Raw genomic sequence first — 23,999 nt, forward strand, 5'->3', positions numbered from 1 at the left:
GTCTCTGGCCTACGGTCTATTTCTCTAACTTCATCTCTTTCCACTCACCTTTTTTCACTTTTGCTTTAACCACACTAGACATCTTTTTGTTCTACAAATAAGTTTAAATTCTTTGAACCTCAGTTTTCTTATTTATAAAATGGAAACAAGTATTTGTTTGCAAGTATTAAAACTATATGTGAAAGCGTATAAATGCTGCAGAGTGTAATAATACACATGTGGGCTGATGGTACTAACTTTTCTTTATCAATTCTTACTCTTTTTAAATTATTCTTGTCTTTAAAATTTTTCTTGCCTTAATGAGTTAGTACCCAGTGTAATATTAAATTGAAGTGGGGATAGCAGGTATCCTTGTCTAGTTCCTGATTAACCATTAAGTATGATGTTTGGTATGGTTTTTAAAAATATTGATATTTTTTATTAGATTAAAGGAAGTAAGCTTATGGTATTGTTTCCAGTGATATTTAATAACATAGTGGCTGCTGGGAGGATAGGAAGAAGATTAAAACAAACATGTCCTCTGACTTTGTGGAAGGAACAAAATAGTGAAAAATACAAGAAACCTTATTTTAAAAAAGTCTTTGGAAATACTTCTCTAGGAAATCAAATGTTTCAGTATTTTGACTTACAAATAGGCACATCAGGATGTGGTAATTATATAAAAGAATTTTTGCTTTAAAAATTTATTTTAAGGATCCTTTCATTTAATAAAATTTGCTAATTCATTTGAATAAGTATTGCATGTACATTTAAATAGACTTCATAAAAGATTGTCTTGTAGTCTTACACATGTTTTTAAAGCATAATGTCAGGATATATATACAGAGGGTGCCCCCCCCAAAAAATGTATACACATTTTAAGAAAGGAAAAAACACCTGTATTAAAATTGTAATACTCAATATATACTGATAACAAAGATGAATATAAGTCACATTTGACTTCTGTAATTACAAGAGGTGCTCAAAGTAGTTGCCATCAGCATAATTTTAATACAGTTTTTTCCTTTCTTAAAATGTGTATACTTTTTTTTGGATATATATATATATATATATATATATATATATATATATATATATGTATATATGCCTGAAGCCATTGGTTGTGTTCTTGATTTTTGTTCTCTATTAGTTTTACTTCCTTCATTTTACAAGTCAGACCTAGTATAGATTACATTAAGAGATAGCAAATTAAGCCTGTGAGTTAAGTCTTGCCCATCACCTTGTACAGAGCTGATGATCTAAGAATGGTTTTTACATTTTTAAATCATTGAAGAAATTCTAAAGAATGATATTTTTTGAAATGTTAAATTACATGGAATTCAAATTTCTGTTTTTATTGGAACACAGCCATGCCCATTCATTTATGGGTTGTCTATAGCTGCTTTCATTCTATAATAGCAGAGTTGAGTAGATGTGGCAGATTGTATGTGGTGCTCTCAATACTTCAGACTGTTTCATGATGCACAACAAATCACAGTGACATAGTTTTAGCTTGACAGCATTTCAAGTGCCACCTGTATTGCTGTATTGTGACAATTTTATTTTTTGTTACCAGTGCAAACTCATTATGTAAAAACAAGAAAAGAAAATTGGACTCTGAATGTTGTCCTTTAAGGATACAATGGAATGTAGACTTTTGCTATCAAATCACAAAGTATTGTGTTTATTATGCAGTGACGTTATAGCTGTGCTAAAAGAATAAAATATACATTAACTAATACCGTACTAAGTACTCATTGACTAATGGGTACCATACTAAGTACTCATCATATTTCCAACTCACAGTTAAGCAATGGTTAGAAAAATCAGAACATTTAAAATGTAATATCTTATCATAGCGGAAATTCTTTATACAAATAAAAAGTGAAAATGGAACTTTAAAGTGAGTTTCTGACTGGCTAATTTGCAAAGCAAAGAAAGCCATTTACCAATGGTGAGTTAATTAAATTGTGTTTGTTTGAAGCAGCTGAAGATTTGTGTTCAGAAAAAATATACTTGTTTGGCTAGTAGTCTTTGGCAAGCAACAACAATTGCTCAAAGAAGTGAGAACATTGAAAGCAACATAGTCAATTTAAAAACAAGGCAAATGAATTCAAGTGAATTCATCTTTCTTGGCTCTTGATGAGTTGACAAATATTACTGATACTGAACTTAATTGTAGTTTATTTGAGGATTCAATACTGAGCTTGAAGTGACTGAAGAGTTAGCCTCTATGAAAAGTCTGTGTAGAACAGTTCCAGGAGAGAATATTTTTGAAGTTGAAAAAAACACTAATTCAGTACAACCTGAAGTGGAATCTGCTAAGATGTATTATAACTATTAGTAGTAAAAATGTGTGTCAAGCAGAAAAAAGGCTCAGTTGGATTAATTTACAAAGCTCGTTAAACTGTAACGTGTTTATATGGTTATTCACTGTGTTATTCAATAGCAGGTAATTTGCAGAGCATATTCGAGCTTATCATGTGTTATTAAACTAATAGTAATGTTAATGGGGAATTTTATTTGTTGTTATGGACTTAACTATCATCAGTTATGTGATCTTTTATTAGAAGTAGAAGCTGAATATCTAGACCTGCCGTACCACATGGCAGTTTGATAGCTTAGTAGTGGCAAAGTCTTATTGTGATATTTTGAGCTCAGAGCCCAGATTGAAAGTTTTGGAGTGAGAAGAACCACCTTCAAACACTGAATGAATGCTGACTGGCTTTGGAAATTAGCTTTTGCTGCAGATTTTATAATGGTTCTTAATGAGTTTAACCTAAAATTGCAAGACCAAACAGTCCCATATGTGAAAACTTCATGCCATAAAGTCATTTAGAAAATAACATTGTAATGACAAAAAGTAATTTTAAAAATGTTATGAAAAGTTAAACAAGCAAGATCTCCATTCCACACAGATTTGCAGCAGATCCATAATCTGAGCTCAAACTAGTTTTAGCAGTTGTTTTCAGAGCTCATGCAAGTGTAAGGAAATTTCCATATTTCAAAATCCATTTAACTGTACAATTGGGGAGCTTCCACTAATATTCAATTGGAAGTGATTAATTTGCCATGTAACAACATGATAAAAGGCATATTTCAGGAGAAAAAGCTGAAGAATTCTATAAATGACTTCCAGACAGTAAATACGTTCAGTTAAAATCATGTGCTTGTAGATTGACTTCAGTATTTAGCAGTATTTACTGGATTTTTGTGTACTATTAGCTGTACACATTGGATTTTTGAAAATGTTTTTTCACACACACACACAAAGAAAACATTTTCAAAAATCCAATGTGTAAAATCTCATTACATATCAACATTAACAGATTAAAATTTGCAATCAATTTGATGATAAGGGAACACTAACTTTGAACCTCAGTTAAGTGCAGTATTATCCCCCCACACAAAAAGAAAATAATTCCATTATTTTCATTGCCAAACCTATGTTACAGAAACTTGAACTCATTATTATTATTATATTTGAATTTTGTCAATAAAAGGTTTGTGGAATTTCTCTTTTGCTTTAAAAGTACCAACTTGATTTTGTGTTTTGGTCAGTAAAGCCTAAAATACTTACTGTTTGGCCCTTTACAGAAAAAGCTTGCTGACCTCTGGATTAAATGATAGGTATTTGGCTTGGTCTCATCTAACTAAAGATGACTATTTCCTTCAGAGATGTCAGCAAATTATTTTCTCCCTTTAGTAATAAGTCTGCTAGCCTATTAAAGATTACTTAATGTAGTTTGAAAAAAAATATTTTTGAAAAAATGTTTTATAGGGAAGTCATCTTCTCTATAAATTTGTAATTTTTTTGATTTTTATATAAATAATATACTTTTAATCAGATATTCAGGTGTTTGCTACCCCAGAACTTTAAAGAGATAATTTTATTTATAAATTTAATTAAAAATTAAGAACAATCATTTACATTTATTTGATAAAATATTTAAATTAAGTTAGAACTTATTCATCTTGCCAGCTGGAATAGTATTCCTATTTGTACTAGTTAAATATTTTTAGATAAAAACTAGAAACCTAAAATAAATTTGCAAAGAAGATATTGACATTCATAAGTTTTTTTTTTTTTTTAAAGATTTTATTGGGAAAGGGGAACAGGACTTTATTGGGGAACAGTGTGTACTTGAGGGATTTTTTCCAAGTCAGGTTGTCCTTTCAGTCTTAGTTGTGGAGGGCGCAGCTCAGCTCCAGGTCCAGTTGCCGTTGCTAGTTGCAGGGGGCGCAGCCCACCATCCCTTGGTGTGAGTCAACCGGGCAGTCTTGTGGTTGAGAGGACGGGCTCCAACCAACTGAGCCATCCGGGAGCTCAGCAGCAGCTCAGCTCAAGGTGCCGTGTTCAATCTTAGTTGCAGGGGTCGGAACCCACCATCCCTTGTGGGAGTCGAGTCATTGAACCGGCAACCTTGTGGTTGAGAGCCCACTGGCCCATGTGGGAATCGAACCGGCAGCCTTTGGCGTTAGGAGCACGGAGCTCCAACCACCTGAGCCACCAGGCCGGCCCCATAAGTGATATTTTTTGAAATGATTCTTCATGTTACACCATGCTAACCTAAATAAGCAGGGAAATCTTAGAAAAGTTTAATTTTGAAAAGTAATTAGTATCCTCTTCCTTTCCAAAACCTCTGCATGTATAGTACTGTAGATTTTCAAAAGATTTTCTTTATTACTGCTCAGTATCTTGAAGGTTGAATAACTTAATAAAATATATTATGCACTTATTGTAAACAAAGAGAACATTTTTATTACCAATGCATAAAAAGAGATTTGGCATTAATTTTGTAAATTTGGGTGGGATATTGAAAGGAAAGAGAAGTAATTAGTAATGTTTCTGAAATACTTTATATATCTTTTTATCCTTGGAAAAGAATTGTATTCTATGTAAAGTCCATTTTTTCCCTACTTTGCTTATAATACATAATATAGGCAAAAATATGAAACATATATGGGTAAAGAGTGTGATAATTTTTATCTTTACACATTAGTGAGAAATCCTAAAATGAGCAAGTTTTCTTGCGGTTGCTTAATATATATATCATTTGGCATGATTTTTTCCTTATATCTAGGTATCTTAATATCTGATTTAGCTTTGATTTAAATCTTGTTTTCTAGATGAAGCATTGGATGATTTAAAATCACAGAAGAAAAAAATAGTAAGTTAAATTTAACTTATATAAAACTAATTAAGAATTGAATAATTAATGTTTATATGTTATAAGTAATGACTTTCTAAGAAACAAGTATGCTTTTAGATAGCATTTTAATGAAGCTAAGTTATGAATATTTTTGCTAGTTAATAATGATTGACAGGAAAAAGTAGATGGACTTTTGAGATTCTGAGAAAGTGTCAGTTGGAAGCTGAGAAGTAAGTAAATGAATCATACTGGAAGACTAAGTGAGGCCAAGGGATTAAAAAGGTGGGTGTCCAGATTGATTATTGCTTAGGGCCAAAAAAGGACTAAACATCTACCTATGTCAGTTCTCAGGTTTTCTTGACACGATAAGGCAAAGAGAGAGGGAATCAAGAAGACTGGTTGTAAACGACAAATTTAACATGAAAAGGATGAAGATAAAGGGAGTGAGAGAGAATTTTTTTCTCTGGTTTCTTCCATTTTCTATCAGCAACTCTACATGGGTATCGATTGTGGGGCCAGTAAAATGCATCCTTCCGATGCATTGGAAAGAGGGTCAAGAGTAAGAAAGGAAGGGCCCTACATATTTAGAGGTTAATATATAATAGTCTCTAATAAGTGAATTGAACTTAGTTTTTGATGTGAATTTACATATTTTTTTTATGTAATTATTTTTGAAATATGTAAATGATAATTGATAGCATTATCATGTTATATGGAAACTTATTTAATGAAATTTAATCAGATAAAAATGATCAATGTATTTTAATCTAACATGTAATATGTAACAATTATTTTGAAACTAGTAAAAATTAGGAAGGTTAAGATTAATGTTAAAAATTGTTCTGTGAATTGATAATAAAAGACACTGGTCTTGAGGGTTTTAAATACCTGAAAAATAAAGGAACTTTAATTATGAAAGGATTCCTTATCTGTTTTGTTTGATGCTTCTTCAGTGTTCTGTGAGATATTTATCAAAATTGCGTTAACATTTGTGATGGTCCTAAATTGAAACATAGAAATATTCCCATTATTTTGTATTATATTTTTGACATACTGTCCATTATAGAGCAGCCAGAATTCAAAGTGAGGAAATACTGATGGTTCTATGTCGTATCAAAGTTGTGACATACTTGGTTTTGTTTGCTGATGTGATAAAAAGAAGAGCTGGTAGTAATGGTTAGAGTTAAGCCCTACTTGTACCAAAATGGAGAAACATTGATTAAGGTAGAAAAGACACAGAGGAAGACAAAAGAAAAAAGCAGAAGAAAATAAAAATTTCTGAGTGATGAGAAGCTGTTCCAATGTCAGTGGCATCACATCACCAGAAAACACAATCTTGGAGAACGTATAATTGGGGAAAAACCTCTCCATAGAGTAACAGAGCAGACTTGGAAAATTCTGTGAAAAGGCTAGCCAAGTTATTTACTTCTTCTTTAATAGCCCTTGAAGGAAAGACAACATAAAAGATGCTTCATCTAGGCCTGACAGTTGGGAAATTCAGTTCAGGATTCAATCGTTGGGTATATCTAAATGGTTCATGAAGCATCATGTTAAATAGTTCACTATGGCGTTTCTCTTGCAGTATGATTAAAGAAAAACATGTTGGCTGCTCTAACTCATTTTATTAATTAGGGAACACAATTTACATAGACTTGACCAATGCTGATTATAATACTGTTGCTACTAGGGACTAGTCCCTGGGCTTTATTGCTCAAGCCCTTAACAAAGGTGCTTTGTTTGAGTAGCTTTACACTTTGTTTAGAACAATAGGTGTTAAGGGTGAATTAGTAAATAGCACAGTGCTAGCTAATGATTGTGCTGGCAATGAGAGGACAAAGAAGGGACGTTACTTTGAGCAAAAGCTAAGTGTAGTCAAAACTGGTCTCGTCCATTGATGTTTAAGTTTAAACTCTACATTTATAGCCTTAAAAATACTTTTATTGTTGAAATGCCTGCAGGAAAAATAACTATTAGTCTAAAATTATTCAACTCCTATACCTTCTCTTACTAACAAAATTAATACAAGTTTATATTTACTACTTGACATTTTATTAAAGGTAGTTTCCTTAAGGATATATCTCTTTAATCTGAATAGATTTGTAATGTAATTTGTAAAAGTTTAATTTGTAACAATGAACATGAATTATCAACTGATTAAAAAGTTAAATTACTTAGAAAGGAAAATGAGTAACATCTTAACAATGTTTTAAATCTACGAACTTAATGTAAGTACTTACTAAAAGCTAGGAATTAGTCTTTATTTATCTAAAAAACTTCCAAGTCTGAATGTGTCTATTTTTCCACTCTCATAATTTGTGGTTGGTCTTTAAAAAACACTTTTAGTTTTTTTTTTAAAAAATCACTGTTCAATAGGTTATCCCTCTGCATCCATGACCATCCCATCAAAACAATTGAAAGACAACATCCAAAACACGAGTCAAAACGATCTCTTTAAGTGACTTCATGAAAATGCTGTGCTTTTTCCAAATTATTATTTCTATGTGGTAGTTCCTTTCTGGCATTTCTCTGGAAATTTAAGTTTTTCCAAATCCTGAGAAAAATCAGTTGAGAAAGTGGGAACATGGGAAGAAGTGTTATAATTTTCTGAGAATTAAAGCTTAACAGTCAACTACAAATGTTACTGGTTCAAAGGAGTCCACTAATGTCAGTTGAAAGCAAGAATAAAATTCTAACATGTTGAGCTGTAGGTTAATGTGGCCATTTCTGGGAATAGGACAAAAGCACGTAGAAGAGAAGTGGCACAATCTAATTAGTCAGCCTTGCTTTTGTAGTCATGTTATAAGTATGTTTTATGGGCCTGCCTGTTATTAATGGTGAGCTATTCTTACAAGTAAATTATATACATAATATATTTTTTATAAAATCCTGTGACTGATATTCCGTGAAATAAATTTTGGAAGCAAAGGATGTCCTTAAATTGGCAATTTCAGCATGTGATTCTTGTAGGGCTGTTAAATAACCTCACTAGCGTTTCAAATGTTACATTTTTGTATTACCCAATAATGTTTGCTGGCATTTTCCAGTGTTTGAATATTCACCATAGGCTACAGATCTTTGTAAATGCTTTAACAGAAGAAATGCAGAGAGAAAAGATGTGACTGTTATTGTGAAATACTCCTATATGAAATCAGAAAATAATATAAAATCTGAATTAGTAAAAACAATATTGATTTCAACAGCAAAACCAAAATGAGGGTAAGCAGACGATATTTTCATTGTTGTAAAAACATGAGTTTAAATGATGCAATATTTAATGCTCTGAATTTAAGATTCTTTTTGGCATATTAATAATTTGACCAAAGTCAGTGCAAAATGAAAGAAATTTTTCTGTGTCTGGAATATTTGTCATGAAACAAAAATCAAGAATATTGGATAGGGCAGTTAATGCTTTGTGTGTTTTAAATTTTTATTTCAAGAATAATAATTTAAATATTAAACCTTTGTGAAATTTTTCAAAATTAAAAAAAATCTTGACATTTTGTGTTAGTATTCCTTTTTTGTATTCTCTATGATGAAATGTCTATACCAGTAGAAATAATTGTTATGTTATTAAAATATAAAATCTTGCCAAAATAATGTTGATTCCTAATAAATAAGTAACCATGTATTTTATTCCCTTTTTAAATAAAAAAGTCTGAAATTTTAGTATAACCATATCACAGCAAAACAATTCACTCTTTGTTATGTCATTCATTATTATTTGAAATATATAAAATATTATGAAAAATACAGAGAAACTTATAATTTAGGGAATTCTGAGAATCCAGTTTCTCACTCCTAAATTCTGGGATTAATATGTTGGATATCTGGAAACCAACTTGTTTCAAAACACTTGTTTGTTTCAGACCCATTCTGAATAATTGGGATATCATTGAAGATTATGTGTTATTGTGTTAGGTACTTTTATAGACTTTCTGTCCTACATATTATATTTAAATTGCACAACAATGCTATGAATACGATCTTAATGTATCTGCTTTACAAAAGGGGGAACTGAGGCTAACAGAGTTGGTTGAAGTCTTTCTAGCTGATTAAGAAGAGATGTGCTTTGAACCCAGATCTTTTCTGACTTCAGAGCTTCAAGTTTATGTTCTTTCCGCTGATCAGAATGTCTATTTAAAACAAGTTATTCACTTAAAATGTTGTATGGGTAAGTGTATTAATTAAGCTATTATGTAGCCCCATGTAGCTTTTTAAATTTACATTACTTAAAATAGAATAAAATTACAATTCAGTTCCTCATTTGCATGAGCAACATTTTAGGTGCTCATTTATCACATATGGCTTAGTGGCTACTATATTGTGCAGATATAAACCATTTCCATCATTATATAAAGTTTTATTGCTGCAGCATTTGTCTAAAAAATCAAAAATTAATTTGTAGAGATCAGGGATTCAGCTCTTTGATAGTCCATGTGATTTTGGGGTATATACTATCATGCCCTCTCTCTACCCTTATTCCCAGTTTTTCTCCAACTCAAATGATATTACAAACATTTCCTTTACATCAGAAAATTAAACTTTCTTGTTTTGAGAATTTATTATAATTTTGCAATAATTAGAGAAACGTTTTAGTTTCACTAAACCAAGGTTAATAAATCATTCATCTAAGTACTTAGCTTTTTAAATGTTAAATTGAGTTTTTAATTGGGAGTCTATTAACTACTATTGTGGCAGCATATTTTTAACTGTATTTTTAATTTGTTAAATGTGTTCTGTGTTGCGTTTTAAAATAAATGCCCTTTGTAAAATGACATTTAATGAATCTAAGTGGCTATCAGTGGTCACTGAGAAGGAAAAGATTCTGTTCCATTTTCGTAAAAGCATTTTATTTTATATATTAGCTATTTGTCATAACTTTGACTATCTAACACTAAAGTTAACTTTTTCTGATATTGGGCCATAACTGCTAAAATGATACTTTACTAGTGATTACTTTTAAAATTAAACCCATGTATTAAGCCATAAAGTGACTTGAGTGCATTGTAAATAAAATGCTATAATAATGAAATGTTTTAATTACAGTCCCTCATGTGAACATAGAACTCAGTAAAAATTTTACTTAAATTCTTACTATGTTCAGTTTTTCCCCTCTAAAGTTGTTTGAATCTAAATAAAAAAGGGGAGCTTCAGCTTTTAAAGTCATTTGAGCAAATTCCATGGCTGTTCTCCCAGTTAGTGAGTTTTCACTGCATTTGCAGCAAGCTAATTGCTTCTGCTAATAAATAATCTAAAATCGATGCTGACAGCAGTTAATTGGCACAGAGATTTTATTTTGTAAAGCTCTTGGCTAACGACCTTCTTTAAATTAATAGCATTAAGTGCTGTGAGGAAATAAATCTGAGGAATTGCCTGTCATTTGCTTGTCATGTCTAATAACTTCCAATAATGATGGCTGATAGATTTTTGCACATTCCATTATTGAAGTTGGTGCATGTAATTATTCTCCTCATTATATGTAAACAATTAGCAATATTTGGTATTTCCTTGCAGTAAAACTGTTAAATACAAGTAACATTAGAGGTCAGAAGTCATTTTAAAATCTGGATTTTAATTATTTGAATGTAGGAAGTCTTTCATGCTATCTGGATATATTATGTGCTGTTTATTTTAAGCCTTGTATTTGAGCACTTTTTGACTAGCACTTATAAAATAAGTAATATGTGTGTTTTAAAATATAACAATTTATGGAAATTTTTGTTCGCAGCTTGAAGAAGTCATGGAAAAAGAAACGTATAAAACAGCTAAATTAATTCTTGAAAGATTTGATCCAGACTCAAAGAAAGCAAAGGTAAGTCTGTGATATCACTACTATTTTATTACAAATTGCACATTGTAATAGGTCACTGTAATAACATTATTGTAATTGACAGGAGTTTGAACCGCCATCTGCTGGAGCAGCTGTAGCTGCAAGACCTGGACAAGGTAAATAACTTTGTACAAACTGCTGCTGCTGTTGGAAAGATCCATATTTATCCAAGTGAGTTCAAAAATGTGATAGAGGTGTGTAAAAATTTATGTAGAATGCTTTTATGTTAATTTTTATTTGGTAATTTGGGATATCACTTGGAGTGATGGCAATAGGTTTATTTCATTTTGATTTTATAGGATTATGATGATATTGTATCTGTTGAGCTTTAATATATAATTAGTTTTAATCTTTTGAAATCTAAGTAATTTCACCAATATTTTGTAAGTTTTTCCCCCCTTTAAATAAGGATCACTTGGAATATCTGTTATAAAAATTCTTACATTTTTATGATTTACTTTTGAGGTAAATTTAATGAAGATTTTTGTCAAATTTGAAGTTTCTCCTAAAATAACACTTTTATTTAGGAAGAGAATAAAAGAATTTAGAAATGAGGAAAAAATTGAATTACTGCTATATGACATTAAGTCTTTCTTTTTGAGGTAATATTGCCAGATTATTAGTGAAACCATCACTTATTTTGTCATTAAATAGTATGTAAAATTTAAAAAATCATTATTTTAACTGGTTACATAGAGTATCCCCAAGACTGGCATGTGAAAAGGTATTTGTGCGTTTACGTTGGCTTCCCTCTTTGTTCTCTTCTCTGGAATATAATAATATAGTTTGTAATGCTTTTGTTGCAGATATAGAAGATACTATTGTAAAAATTTAACGTCTATCCTTTTAAATCATCAGAATTTAGGCTGGTTTATAAAGTTAGGATGACATTTAGAACTTTGAGAAGTCAATTCTTTTATAAATATCCACAAAGACGATGGGTACTAAGTAAGCCATAATAATTTTAGGTTTTCTAATTGGCAGAGCTATGTGGGAAGAACCCCACCCTCTCCCATATTCCCTAAGTAGGATTTTGGGTTTTAGAAATATTAGCCTGCTCTTTTGGTAAATGTAAAAGTTTACATATTATTAAAATAAACTAGGCATAGACTCTTGCAATGAAACTCCTACTTTAATAATCAGTCTAAATTTTTGCACAATTTATACTTCTTTCTAGTAGTTATAAAAAAAAGTTTTTGGCCTATAGGCTAGGTTTCTGTAATTTTTGCAGTATTTTGTATAACTAGTACTAACTTTTCAAAAATACTTTCTGAATAACCTTAGTGAATATGTTTTTAAAATGTTATAATTTGCAGAAAGCTGTTGCTGTTACTTTTGAAAAATTCTGTCCTTTTCTCTCTTACTAAAGGACAGATGTATGATCCCCTTTACTGACATTTTTAAGTATTTATTAATATTTAGGCAGCATAAGTTACTTCAAGAGCTAAACTTAACTTTCCTTAGAAACTTTGAAATCCAAATACATTTTTTCCTTCTAATGTCATATCATAATTATAGAAAAACCATTGCTGGTCTTTCTGTTTTGGATTCCTGTGGTACTGCTTTTAGATATTCTTTTCTGGAAAATTAACATTTAGTTATATATAAATGAAATGTTTATTTAAAAGAATGTACAGGCACCATGGGGAATAAACAAATTATTAAAATATGGTTTTTGACCGTAAGAAGCTTATAACCATTTTTTTTTTTAATATTTTTTCTGGACTGTATTATTGTAGTAATCCCAGCTCTTCCAGGTCTATTGTAATTAATTGCTCTTTGGATTTTTTCCTTATTTAGAAAAATTCTAAACTATTTCAACTTTATCCTACTTTTTGAAAATTATAATTTAGTTTTGTTGTTTAAATTAATCCTGTCATATCTCTTTTAGGTTCCCATTATTTTTACAAATGACTTTGTCATATGTTTTATTTACATTTAAGTTCTGTGTTTCTGTGTGTTTAAAGTTAAGTCTTTTTACTTTGCTTGAACTAACCTTCCTTTCTCCTTCCCTTCCTCCCCCGTTCCCTCTGCTTCCTGTTTCCTTCCCCTTTCCCTCCCTTTCCTTTTCTTTCACCCATTTCTGAACTTAAATAATAGAAAGGAGAAAAAATACACAATAAAGATGTACATATGTACATCTTTTGGAGCAAAAATTAATATAAGTCCTGGTATTATATTATATCCAGTATTATATATTATATTATATTATATTATATTATATTATGTTATATTATGTTATATTATATTATATTATATTATATTATATTATATTATATTATATCCGGTCTTATAGTAAAATAAGACTGGGTCTTATATTAATTTTTGCTCCAAAAGATGCATTAGAGCTGATTGTCCGGCTAGGTCTTATTTGTGGGGAAACATGGTAGTGAACAAAACAAACAAACAAAAATCTCTCTCTTTTTGTATGTGTGTATATATAAATTTATCTGTGAAAATAAAGACATGCTGATGAATTGATGAATAGGAAGTGCCTTGAGTGAGGATGGGTTGAAGTTTTAAATAGGGTTGTAAAGGAAGGCCACATTGATAAGGTGACATTTGATCAAAGACATGAAATAAGTGAGAGAATGAGCCCTACTGATATCTGAGGAAAGAACATTCCAGACAGAGGAATCAATAAGTGTAAAGACGGAGTAGAGAGCATGCCCAGACTGCTCTACAAATAGAAAGGAGGCCAGTATGGCTGGACTGGATTGAAGCATATGGAGAGGAATAGGAGAAGCAGTAAGAGAGGCAGCAAAGGATCGTAGAGGGCCTTGTAGAATGTAGACCATAAGAACTTCATTTTTCAATGGTTTAAAAAAAATGTTTTACTTTTTTGTTTTGAACAGAGAATTGACATGATCTAAATTATGTTCTAAAAGGCAGCTTACTGTGTTGAGGATGCAAAGGGAGCAAAGGTGGAAGCAGGGAGACTACCTATGAAGCTATTGCTGTAATCTAGGAGAGCACTGATGATGATTTGGACCTTGAGTTAGTCACACTGGAGGGGGTTTAAGAAGTAGTGAGAGTCTGCATAGTTTGAAGGTGGAAGATTTCCTGATGGGTTGAATATAGGGTCAGAGAATAAGGAGTCAGAGATGATCTCCAGTATTTTTACCTGGGTAACTGGGAAGATAGAGTTGCCATTTATTGAGATGGTAGATACTGCAAGTGGAACACTTTCTGGAGGGGGGTTGAGGTGAGGTGGTGAAGAGCAGGATTTGACATGTATATCTGAGATGCCTACTAGATAGACATCCAAGTGGAGATCTTAAGGAAGCAGTTGAGTATGAGTCTGGCAAACAGGAATTATCTGGGTTGAAGATATAAATTTTGGGTGTCATCAGTATGTGGGTGGTATTAAAACCACAACATCCTGATCCAAGGATTCCAACATCCTTGGAAATGATCACCAAGGATGTAAGTGTGGGCAAAGAAGAGGACCAAGGCCACCCTAGGTCACTCGAACATTAAGATACTGAGAGTAATGAAGAGGAACCAGAAAAAGAAACTGAGTAGTGGTCACTGAGATATGAAGCCCAGAAGAGTGTGGAGTCTGGGATGCTAATTGAAGAGAGTGTTTCAAGGTAGTAATCATCTGTGACAAAAATTGATGTCAAGTAAGTTGAGGATTGAGAGTTCAACACTGAGTTTAGCAATGTTGAGGTCCTTGGTGATCTTGAAAAGAAAAGTTTTGGTGGAAGAATGGGGACAAAAACCTGATAAGAGTGAATTTAAGAATGTATGAGAGTAGAGATGTTGGAGACAATAACAAGAGAATTCTTTTGATTAAAAAGCTAGAGGGGGGGAAGCATTTTCTGTATGAAAGAAGTGATAGCATGTTTGCGTGCAACTGGGAATGGCATAGAAGACACAGAATAATTGATGATGAAGGAGAGAGTGGGGACAATTGATGGAGAACTATCCGTGAGGAGGCATGAAGGGGTGGGGTTTCGGGTCCAAATGGAAGAGTTGGCTTTTGATAGCTGTAATAAGGAGGGAAGACAGAGATATGGGTAGGTGGTGGGAATTTTCTTCTGTTTTTTTTTTTTCCTAATGAGAGTGAGGATGGGGAAGATGTTGGGGTTCTGAAGAGAAGGTATAAAATAATTCTCTAGGAGAGAGAGTAAATAGATTAGGAAAGTGTAGGAAGGCCAGGGGACACTAACGTCCACTTAGAGTTAATGGTCATGAATTTAAAGCATGGTTGTGTGTGTTTTCCAGTTGTGTTTAGCTGTATGGATACAGGCCTGGAGTAGGCCGAGAGTTGGTTTTAACCAGAGCTGGGGTTTTGCCTAATGGGTTTGATAAAGTGATAAAGGGGCAGGGAGGTGAAGTTGTATAACAAGGGAGTGATTATAACAATGTGTTATGGAATCTGAGATGATCATGAGGTAAATCAGGACATGAGAGGGGCTGATAACTGGTCAGAAGGTATTGGCAGTATTAATATAGGGGTCTGCAACTACAGCCTACAAATCTGGGCCGACAGATCTTTTACATGGCTGTTGAATTTATTATGGCTATTGGTTTTACATTTTTATAGTGTTCTAAGAAATAACAAAGACGAATGAGAATATGCAACAGAAATTGTATGTGGTAGACAAAGTCTAAGATATTACTGTACGACACTTTACAAAAAATATTTGCTGACCCCTTTAATAACTAATAATTAATAGATCATAGATCCCCTTGGAGTTGAAAGAATAATAGAGGAAATAAGCTGGAAAGGTAAGTGTTCTTTGAGAGTGGGATACTTGAACTTGAGAGGGATGTAGTTATCCTTAATGGCAAGGATATAGGACTAGATAGGATCATAGGAGTGAATGGCTGAAGTAGGGAGGCTGATAAGATTATGAGATGATGACATCCGATAGCTAAAATAAATTCTTAACAGACCCTTCAATATTTGTTTTAAAAGGAAGCCACCTATACATTCTCTTTTACCTTTGTACATAACACTACGTCTCTACTGATGAAATTAGCAAAAGAAAAGTCAATTGTATCCTGCCACAGCTAAATTTGAAATCAATAAGTATTGCAGAAAAAATTAATGGCTCTAGCAAATGGATTTTAACTTCTTATTTAAGTAGGTTTTTAGAGTTTACTCACTTGTGTTCCATGGGATATATTGAAGATTAAAGTAGAAATCATTAATCTCTTTTGATCTTGAAAGCAAATGGGATGGTACTTCATATTGAGCTGTTTTTTTAGGGATGTACGTTTGATGAAGAAAATCTGGAAAACACCTAATAAAATAGTAAATTTACTTAAGTGTTATATCTATACAGTTACAGTTATCTATTATGTAACAAACCACCCCAAAACTTAGTGGCTTAAAACAGCATTGATTTGTTTTGCTCATGAATTTGTGATTTTGGCCGGTTTTGGTAGAGACAGCTTATCGCTGCGTCACTTTGGCAGGAGCTACCTGATTGCGGGTGAGAGAGATGCTACTAAGATGGCTTATTCACATGGCTGACAGGTTGGTGCTACCTGTTGGTTCATCTTCACATGGACCTCTCTAATGGGGTCACTTGGGCTTGCTCCTAACATGGTGGCTGGGTTCTAAGAGCAAGCAGCCCAAGAGGCAGAAAGTAGTCCGGAAAACTGGCAAACCTATATTCTCGTGATGAAACAGTAACAGAGCACAGATTCAAGGGAGGGGACATATACGTCTCTTTCCCCCATTTGATGGGAGGCATATCAGAGAATTTTGGACTCTTACTTTAAAACTGCCACGTGTACCTTAATAAAGGTAACAAAGGCATTTCTATCCCCTTCCATTTTCAGTGTTCATCTTTAATGCCATTACCATGCGCCCGTTCTTCATCCCATCACTGAGTTTAATCTTCTCCATCTTGGACCCTCCATGATACTTTGTTGGTTCCTTTTTTATAGGACTTACCTTGCATGAGTGTATTTTCCAATTTTTGTATTATCTTTACTTGCCACCTCTATACGCGGCTCTGAACCCCACTCAATAGTGCCTTACTCATAGTGGTTGCTTAATAAATGTGTTGAGATAAAGGAAATAAACTTTTTTTTGGAATTCATGAATTTGGTTTAAATGTTGTACAATACTAATTTACCAAATGGGACTTTGGTGAATTGCGTGGTGCAGGTTGTTTAAAATTGAGAGAGGTAGGAGACAAATTAGAGTAGAAATAAATCATCAAGGTGATGAAAAAAGTGAATGTTGAGATAAAGAATCATAAAGCAAAATGTATCCTTAATTTAAAAAACAGAACAACAAAGTAAACTCAACTAAAGGCTGGCAAATGGTATGAGTATATTATTAGCTATTTTTTTGCTTGAAGGTAGCTTTTTTGGTCTCCTAAAATTAGGCTGAAATTCTCAGTGCAGCAGGCAATGCAAATTCAACTGACTAACAGTCCTCATTTCACTTGTAACCTTAATTCCTCTTACATGTAACATAACCTATTTATAGGTTCTGAGGAAGAGGAAGTGGATGTGTTTGGGATGCCATTTACTTTGCCTACTGTAATTTGGGTAATAGATAGTTGGAAATTTGATATTGAAATGCAGGAGGAAAGTAAATTTTTTTCTTAGACCTTTATTAAGCTCAGAGGCAGGAACTGCATCTTTATAGTTCAGTTACTGTGTTTTCCTGAAAATAAGACCGGGTCTTATATTAATTTTTGCTCCAAAAGATGCATTAGGGCTTACGTTCAGGAGATGTCATCCTGAAAAATCACGCTAGGGCCTATTTTCCGGTTAGGTCTTTTTTTCGGGGAAACACGGTACCTTGCCACATTCTGGGGTTACAAAGATGCAGTTCCTGCTTGTTAGTTGTTGGTTAAAAAAGGGTGTGCACATGTAAATAATCTTAGCCTACTAAGGACCACAATAAAGGTAAGCACAAACACCATGCATTATAAGTTTTAATAACAATTTGCTCTGAGGGACTCTTCAGCTCTATGTCACATGCAAAGACAAGAAGAGAGAAACAAGTTGGTACACTGAGGGATTCCAATAGTGCCATATGCCTGAAAAACGGTGGTAGAGTTTAGGTGAGGGAGGGGTAATTATGAAAGATTTTGTATGAAAGATTATGGAGTTTGGGACTTTATTTTATAGGCAACTTGGAAAGCCACTGGAGGCTTTGTATTTTAGATCAATTTTGCCTTTTAGAAAGAACACTTTTTTTTTGTAACATGGAGGATGGATTGGAGAGAGCAAGGCTGAAGACATGGAGATCAATTAGGATACTGTGTTTCCCTGAAAATAAGACCTAGCCGGATAATCAGCTCTAATGCACCTTTTGGAGCAAAAATTAATATAAGACCTGGTCTTATATTATTTTAGATAAGACTTGGTCTTATATTAAAATAAGACTGGATCTTATATTAATTTTTGCTCCAAAAGACGCATTAAAGCTGATTATCTGGCTAGGTCTTATTTTTGGGGAAACACGGTTATCATCTAATATATTCGTAGGTAAGCGATAAAGGCCTGCTCTAAAGTTGTGGCAAAGGAGTTGAAAAAGAGATTTAAGAGAATTCAGATTTAAGAGTAGATTGACAAGACTTGATGGCAATCAGATTTGGAAATAGGGGAGTGGGAGGAGGAGTCAAGATATCGCCTAGGTTACTTTTGGCTTGGGTTACTGGTTAGATGTTAGTGTTTTAAGCAAGATAAGGAACATGAGAATTGGAGTAGTTGTGCAGAAGAGACGTAATGAATTTGCTTTTGGAACTGTTGAGTAGGAATTACATCCAGGTGGTGCGGCTTATAGGCAGTTGATTATTTCATACAGAGCTCAGAAAAAAAGGTTGAGACTGTAGATACAGATTAGGAATCACTGGAAAGTATGGGTGACAGTTACTGAAACTATGGAATTGAGCGTAATTGCCCAGGGAGAGAAAACAGTAAGAGGACCTATGGCAAAACCCAGTAAGGGTAGAGGGAGAAAGAGGAGCCCAGGAAAAAGACAGAAGGAATGATCAGCGTTAACAACAGAATTAAACTGGCATCTAAAAAAGTTGAAGTGTAGTAGAGATGGCTACTGTTATAGTCTGCAAAGGGTCAGGTAAGTAGAAGACAGTTGAGACCATTGCATCTGACAGGTTGTGTAACAGATGAGGGTGGTGGTGTCATAAAAACCGGGATTTGAATTCTCGCTCCATCTTATTTCACTGTGAGACTTTTGGTAAGTTACTTAGCTTCTGAGGTTTTGTTCTCCTTTTGAAAACTGGGGATAAGAGTTATTTCAAAGATCTAAGTATTGATGAAATTAGTAAACTCACATAAAGCGCCTAGAAGAGCAGCTATGCTAATAACAATAATGGTGGTGTAACAAAGGCAGTGGTACTTTCCAGTGGTGGGGGATACTGTGGTAGCAAAGAAGGACCAAAACCAGATTGTGCTGTGTTGAGGAGTGAAATGTTGGGGAAGTTTTTCTTTTTTCAAAAATCTTTGCCTCTATGTGAAGGAAGATGTTATGGAATCATTTCTGTTAATAGAAAGCCACCAACTTATTGACAAAACAATTTTAGTAGAGAAGTATGGCAGAAGCTGTATTTAAAAGAGGTTAGTGTGAAGAGGATGTGAAGATGTTATAGTGAATGTAGAGTTTAGAATATTTGAAAGTAAGAGACGTCAGATGTGTGATCTTTCTTACTTTGGTTATTTAAAGGAATTATATTTGTATAAATATAGAGACCAGAATATATGTAAATTGAAAAATAGAAACTCTCCTGAAGATATATCACCATATCCGATGTAACTGCATCCTATAATCATACTTCAAAAGAGCCAAATTCACCCTAAATTTAAGTTTTCACATCTGCATATGTGAGTCATTCATAGGCTTAAAGATTTTTTTTTTCCTCATTGCTAAAATTTATTGAAAGTTTTTCTTATGAGGCTTAGAGCTGGACACAATAGTTCTGAAAGTCTTTGACCAGTGTTAGGGAAAATATGAGGATTGTGTTTGTAGTACTGCCAACACTTTTTAAAGAAATTTGAAACCCAGAATGAATAAAAGACTTTTTGGTTCTCATAAGAACAGGTGGTATCAGCTAGGACGAGAATCCAGGCCTGCTAACTATTGTATGGTGTTCTTCCTACTACAGCTTAATACCAAAACAAAGACAAAACCTTCCACCAGTATGTAAAGAAACAGTGTTTAAAATCTGATAAATTAAGAGATAATTATTTGTATTATAGCACATTCATCTCAAGAATTATTTAATAACAAGTTAGAGTTATAGATTTAAGGTTTTACATAAATTGTGAAGTTACACATTTAAACAAGTTTACAAATAACTTTAGGAAAACATTTGACTTGTAAATTCATATCTATTTTATTTTAATTGATTTAGAAATTCTAGGTTGCTTGGTTTTTGATTTATTGTAATCTCTGGAACCTTTAGATGTATACTACTTATATTGGTTATTGCTCATTAAGTACTTTTTCTGTCTTCTGGCTAATCTCTTTGCACTGATGGTCTCATTTAATCTTACCATAAGAGGTAAATATTCCCATTTTAAGGAGCCTGAACTTAGAGATGTTATTAACTTGGAAAAGGCTATATGCACATCTAATAAACAGGGTGGAGCTAAAATTTAAATTAAGACACTTTAATCTCAGAGTCTATGCTTTAGCAATCATCCTGTTTTATCATTATTTAAACTTCCTTTTATTTATCGTGGTATTGTAGTTTTTAATCTTATTTTGATTTTATTTGCTTAATTTTGAATTTGAAAATATAGACATGTCCTCATATTCAGTGAGAGTGATTTTTATCAAATCATTGATCATTAATAAGTATGTTAGAACATCCTCAGGTCAAGAATTGACCTTATGGAACATCCCTTATGATACTTTACCAGATTGGTGTGGAATGTTTGGTAAATCTTTTTTGGGGGGTGCTATTTTACATTTAAGTGTAGGAAATGTTGAATATAACCAATATGACTACTTTGTTGAGTACTAGAAACTTTTTGGAGTAATTATAATACAAGGCATTTGTGAATGGCAAGTGACTTAAAGTTGAGAAATCTTAGATATTTTAAATTGAGACTACCAGAATACTCATATTTCATAACACTTTAGCAAATATAGATTTGGACTGTATCATTAGCTATTTTTAACTGTTGATATTGTAACTCTTTGTTACTTGCTTTTCCTTTGAAAATGATGAAACTGTATTTTTCCCTTTACTGACTCTAATATTTCTCCCCCTCTGTTTGCCTAAATTGAAATTTAGACGTTATTAAGCCAAGTCTCTCTTATGGAATGCCAGACATCGTGTTCCTTGCTTACTAGTTATTTATAGCACATGACAAGTGATAAAAGTGTGCTTTGGTTAATTTTCAGAGTATATGCACATTCAGAAGAAGCAGTCTCAAGTCTTTGTTCAAGAAGTAGAAGGATAATAGCTACTTTTAATGTACTCTAATAAAGGTTAAACTTTCATTTATCTGTAATAAACAACTATGTTACTGGTTTATGTAAAAAAAACTTTTATTTATCTGGAAGAAAATGTCATTTTTTTGAGTTATGTTTTACCTGAAAATGTGCAAAAAACGATTTACAATATTTAATGCCTTGTTTTTTAAATTAATTTTAATGACCCAATCTTAATGAGTTCGCTGATCTTAATACCTTTTGAAACAGTTAATGGCTTTCTTAATGTGTAACTACCTTTTAAGGTGTCCCTTGTGATCATTAAGTGACCAGCTAATTTGTAGGAGATGTTAGGATATAATTTGTTCAGGTAAAATCAGAAATTTTCTATATAAACTGCGTGGAAAATAGCCAAATATAGACAGTTTCATTTATCCATTTATATATGATGACATGCTTGTAATTTATTATTGCACTGGTTAGATTAGAGACTACAGTAAGAATCAGTGGAAAGTTAGTTGGTCCCAGTAATTATAATTAACTGGTCATTTCAAACTACTTAGCTGTGTGAAAACACTGTCCTCTGAAATAGGTATTCAATAAAAGTGAGCTGTCAATTTATAGATATTATCTTATTTAATCCTCACCACAATTCTATGAGTTAAGAATATTATTACCCTAATTTTATAGATAAAGAAACAGGCTTAGTGAAGTTAATCCATTTGAGGAAATGTAGCAACAGCCAGGATTCTAACCACACTTTTCTGACCGCAGGGCCCAGGTTCTTAATTAGTAGACTAGATTGTGGTAAACTGAAATCTGATGCTGGAGCTGTAGTTTTGATTGCAGTGAACTTTTCACGAAAATCTTTAACTGTGAAATAGAGTCCAAATCTAAAGTAGTTTGCCTTTGGAAGTATGCATTTTTACCAGTCATGCCTATTAAAATTTAGCTTACATAGTTTCAGCCTACTATTTCAAGATTTGTGGTAATTTAATGTGATGTGTAGAATTAAAAAGCTGTGTTTCTTGAGATCTTACCATCAACATTCAAGTAAAGTATTACTGGGAATTGGGAATGATAGAATTGAATTTTATGTTATTGAGTTAGGAGATCATGAAACTTTCTGTAAAGGGCCAGATAATAAATATAATAAATGGCTTTGAGAGCTATATGGTCTCTGTTGCAACTACTCAACTCTTTTAAAGCAGCCATAGACAATATATAAACAAAAGAGCATGATTGTATTTCAATAAAGCTACAAAAGGAGATGGTAGCCTGGATTTGGCACATTCGCCAACCCTTGTTACAGAAAGTCTTGTTATTTCTGCCACTCAAGATAAGATTTATTTATGGTGATACATTATTTATGCCGAGTGGAAGTTTTCCTTTATTGAATGTATTGCCAAAAAACTTACTAAAAAGATAGCAATAGTATAAAGGGGAATGGGCATGGTACTTAGTACTGAAGAATACTTTTTCAGGATTTCTGTGACTAGTTAGAGTAATTACCTCATAAATTATTTGATAATTCCAGAATATACTTATTCACTCATTTCTTAGAGTTATTATTTTTATCTTGGAAAACAAGTCTGCAACTTTTACTAATTCTGATAAACTTTCTTTATCATAAATTAGGAAGGATTGCTGTAAAAGACATGACACTCAATTGGGTGATGATTTTATTTCATTTGAATTTATTCTGAAGAGTAATATCAGTAGATAGACTGAGATCAAAGCTTGTTGTGTAAATACCTATATGCAGTTGACTTGTGGGATCAGAACTGGAGAACTCTGTTATAGTCAATTTTCAATGTTACATTGTTCTTATCACAAGCAGATTTGGCCCTACAGATGCCTTCTGGTGGCACAACACTTTATTAGTTTAAGTAATACTTGTGGTATTGGCTAATGTGGTATATTGGATATTTAATATATACTTTTTATTCTTATTGTCAGAGATTCGTCAGCGAACTGCAGCTCAAAGAAACCTTTCTCCAAAACCAGCAAGCTCTAGCCAGGGTCCTCCCCAACAAGTTCCAGTATCTCCTGGACCACCAAAGGACACTTCAGCCCCTGGTGGACCCCCAGAAAGAACGGTTACTCCAGGCCTATCGTCAAATGTGTTACCAAGACGTCTCGGATCCCCTGCTACTTCAGTGCCTGGAATGGGTAAACAGAGCACTTAATGTTATTTACAGTTTATATTGTTTTCTCTGGTTACCAATAAAACGGGCCATTTTCAGACAGTATGGAAATGGCATTTCATTTGGAAATTGCAAAGCAGTTATCTGATTAAGCAGGAGTTCCATATTCAATTAGCCATAACTCTTTACAGCTGGCACCTTGTGATACTGAAACCTATTTCTTGAGCTCATTTAACTGTTATGGCTTCTTTGTTTAAATGGCAATAAAACTTTGTAGTATTCTGTAGTCAACAGTATAGCATATCTTTTTATATTCAGCTTTAGAGTGGCTCCAGATTTATATAAAATGGGGATAGAAGAGAACACTTTTGGAATATATTCATGCTTTTTGCTAAACCCTTCACATATATTTTTAAACATGACAATTACTTAAGGTATTTCAGGAAGAATATTCCTTCATTGTGGTGTACTACTATTGTTAATATGCGCTGGTAAATTGTTCTTTCTTT

General features: G+C 32.8%; 1 protein-coding gene across 1 annotated transcript in view; it reads left to right on the forward strand.

The window, feature by feature from the left end:
- The window catches only part of LNPK (lunapark, ER junction formation factor), a 69,493-nt gene that overhangs the window by 18,904 nt on the left and 26,590 nt on the right, over positions 1 to 23,999 (forward strand). Inside the window, 4 exon segments of the mRNA XM_033112900.1 lie at positions 5,110 to 5,150; positions 10,861 to 10,944; positions 11,027 to 11,078; positions 23,303 to 23,515. Coding sequence (XP_032968791.1) covers positions 5,110 to 5,150; positions 10,861 to 10,944; positions 11,027 to 11,078; positions 23,303 to 23,515 — 390 coding nt within the window.

The sequence above is a fragment of the Rhinolophus ferrumequinum genome, chromosome 8, assembly GCF_004115265.2.
Source record: "Rhinolophus ferrumequinum isolate MPI-CBG mRhiFer1 chromosome 8, mRhiFer1_v1.p, whole genome shotgun sequence".
In the NCBI taxonomy this organism is placed as follows: Eukaryota; Metazoa; Chordata; class Mammalia; order Chiroptera; family Rhinolophidae; genus Rhinolophus; species Rhinolophus ferrumequinum.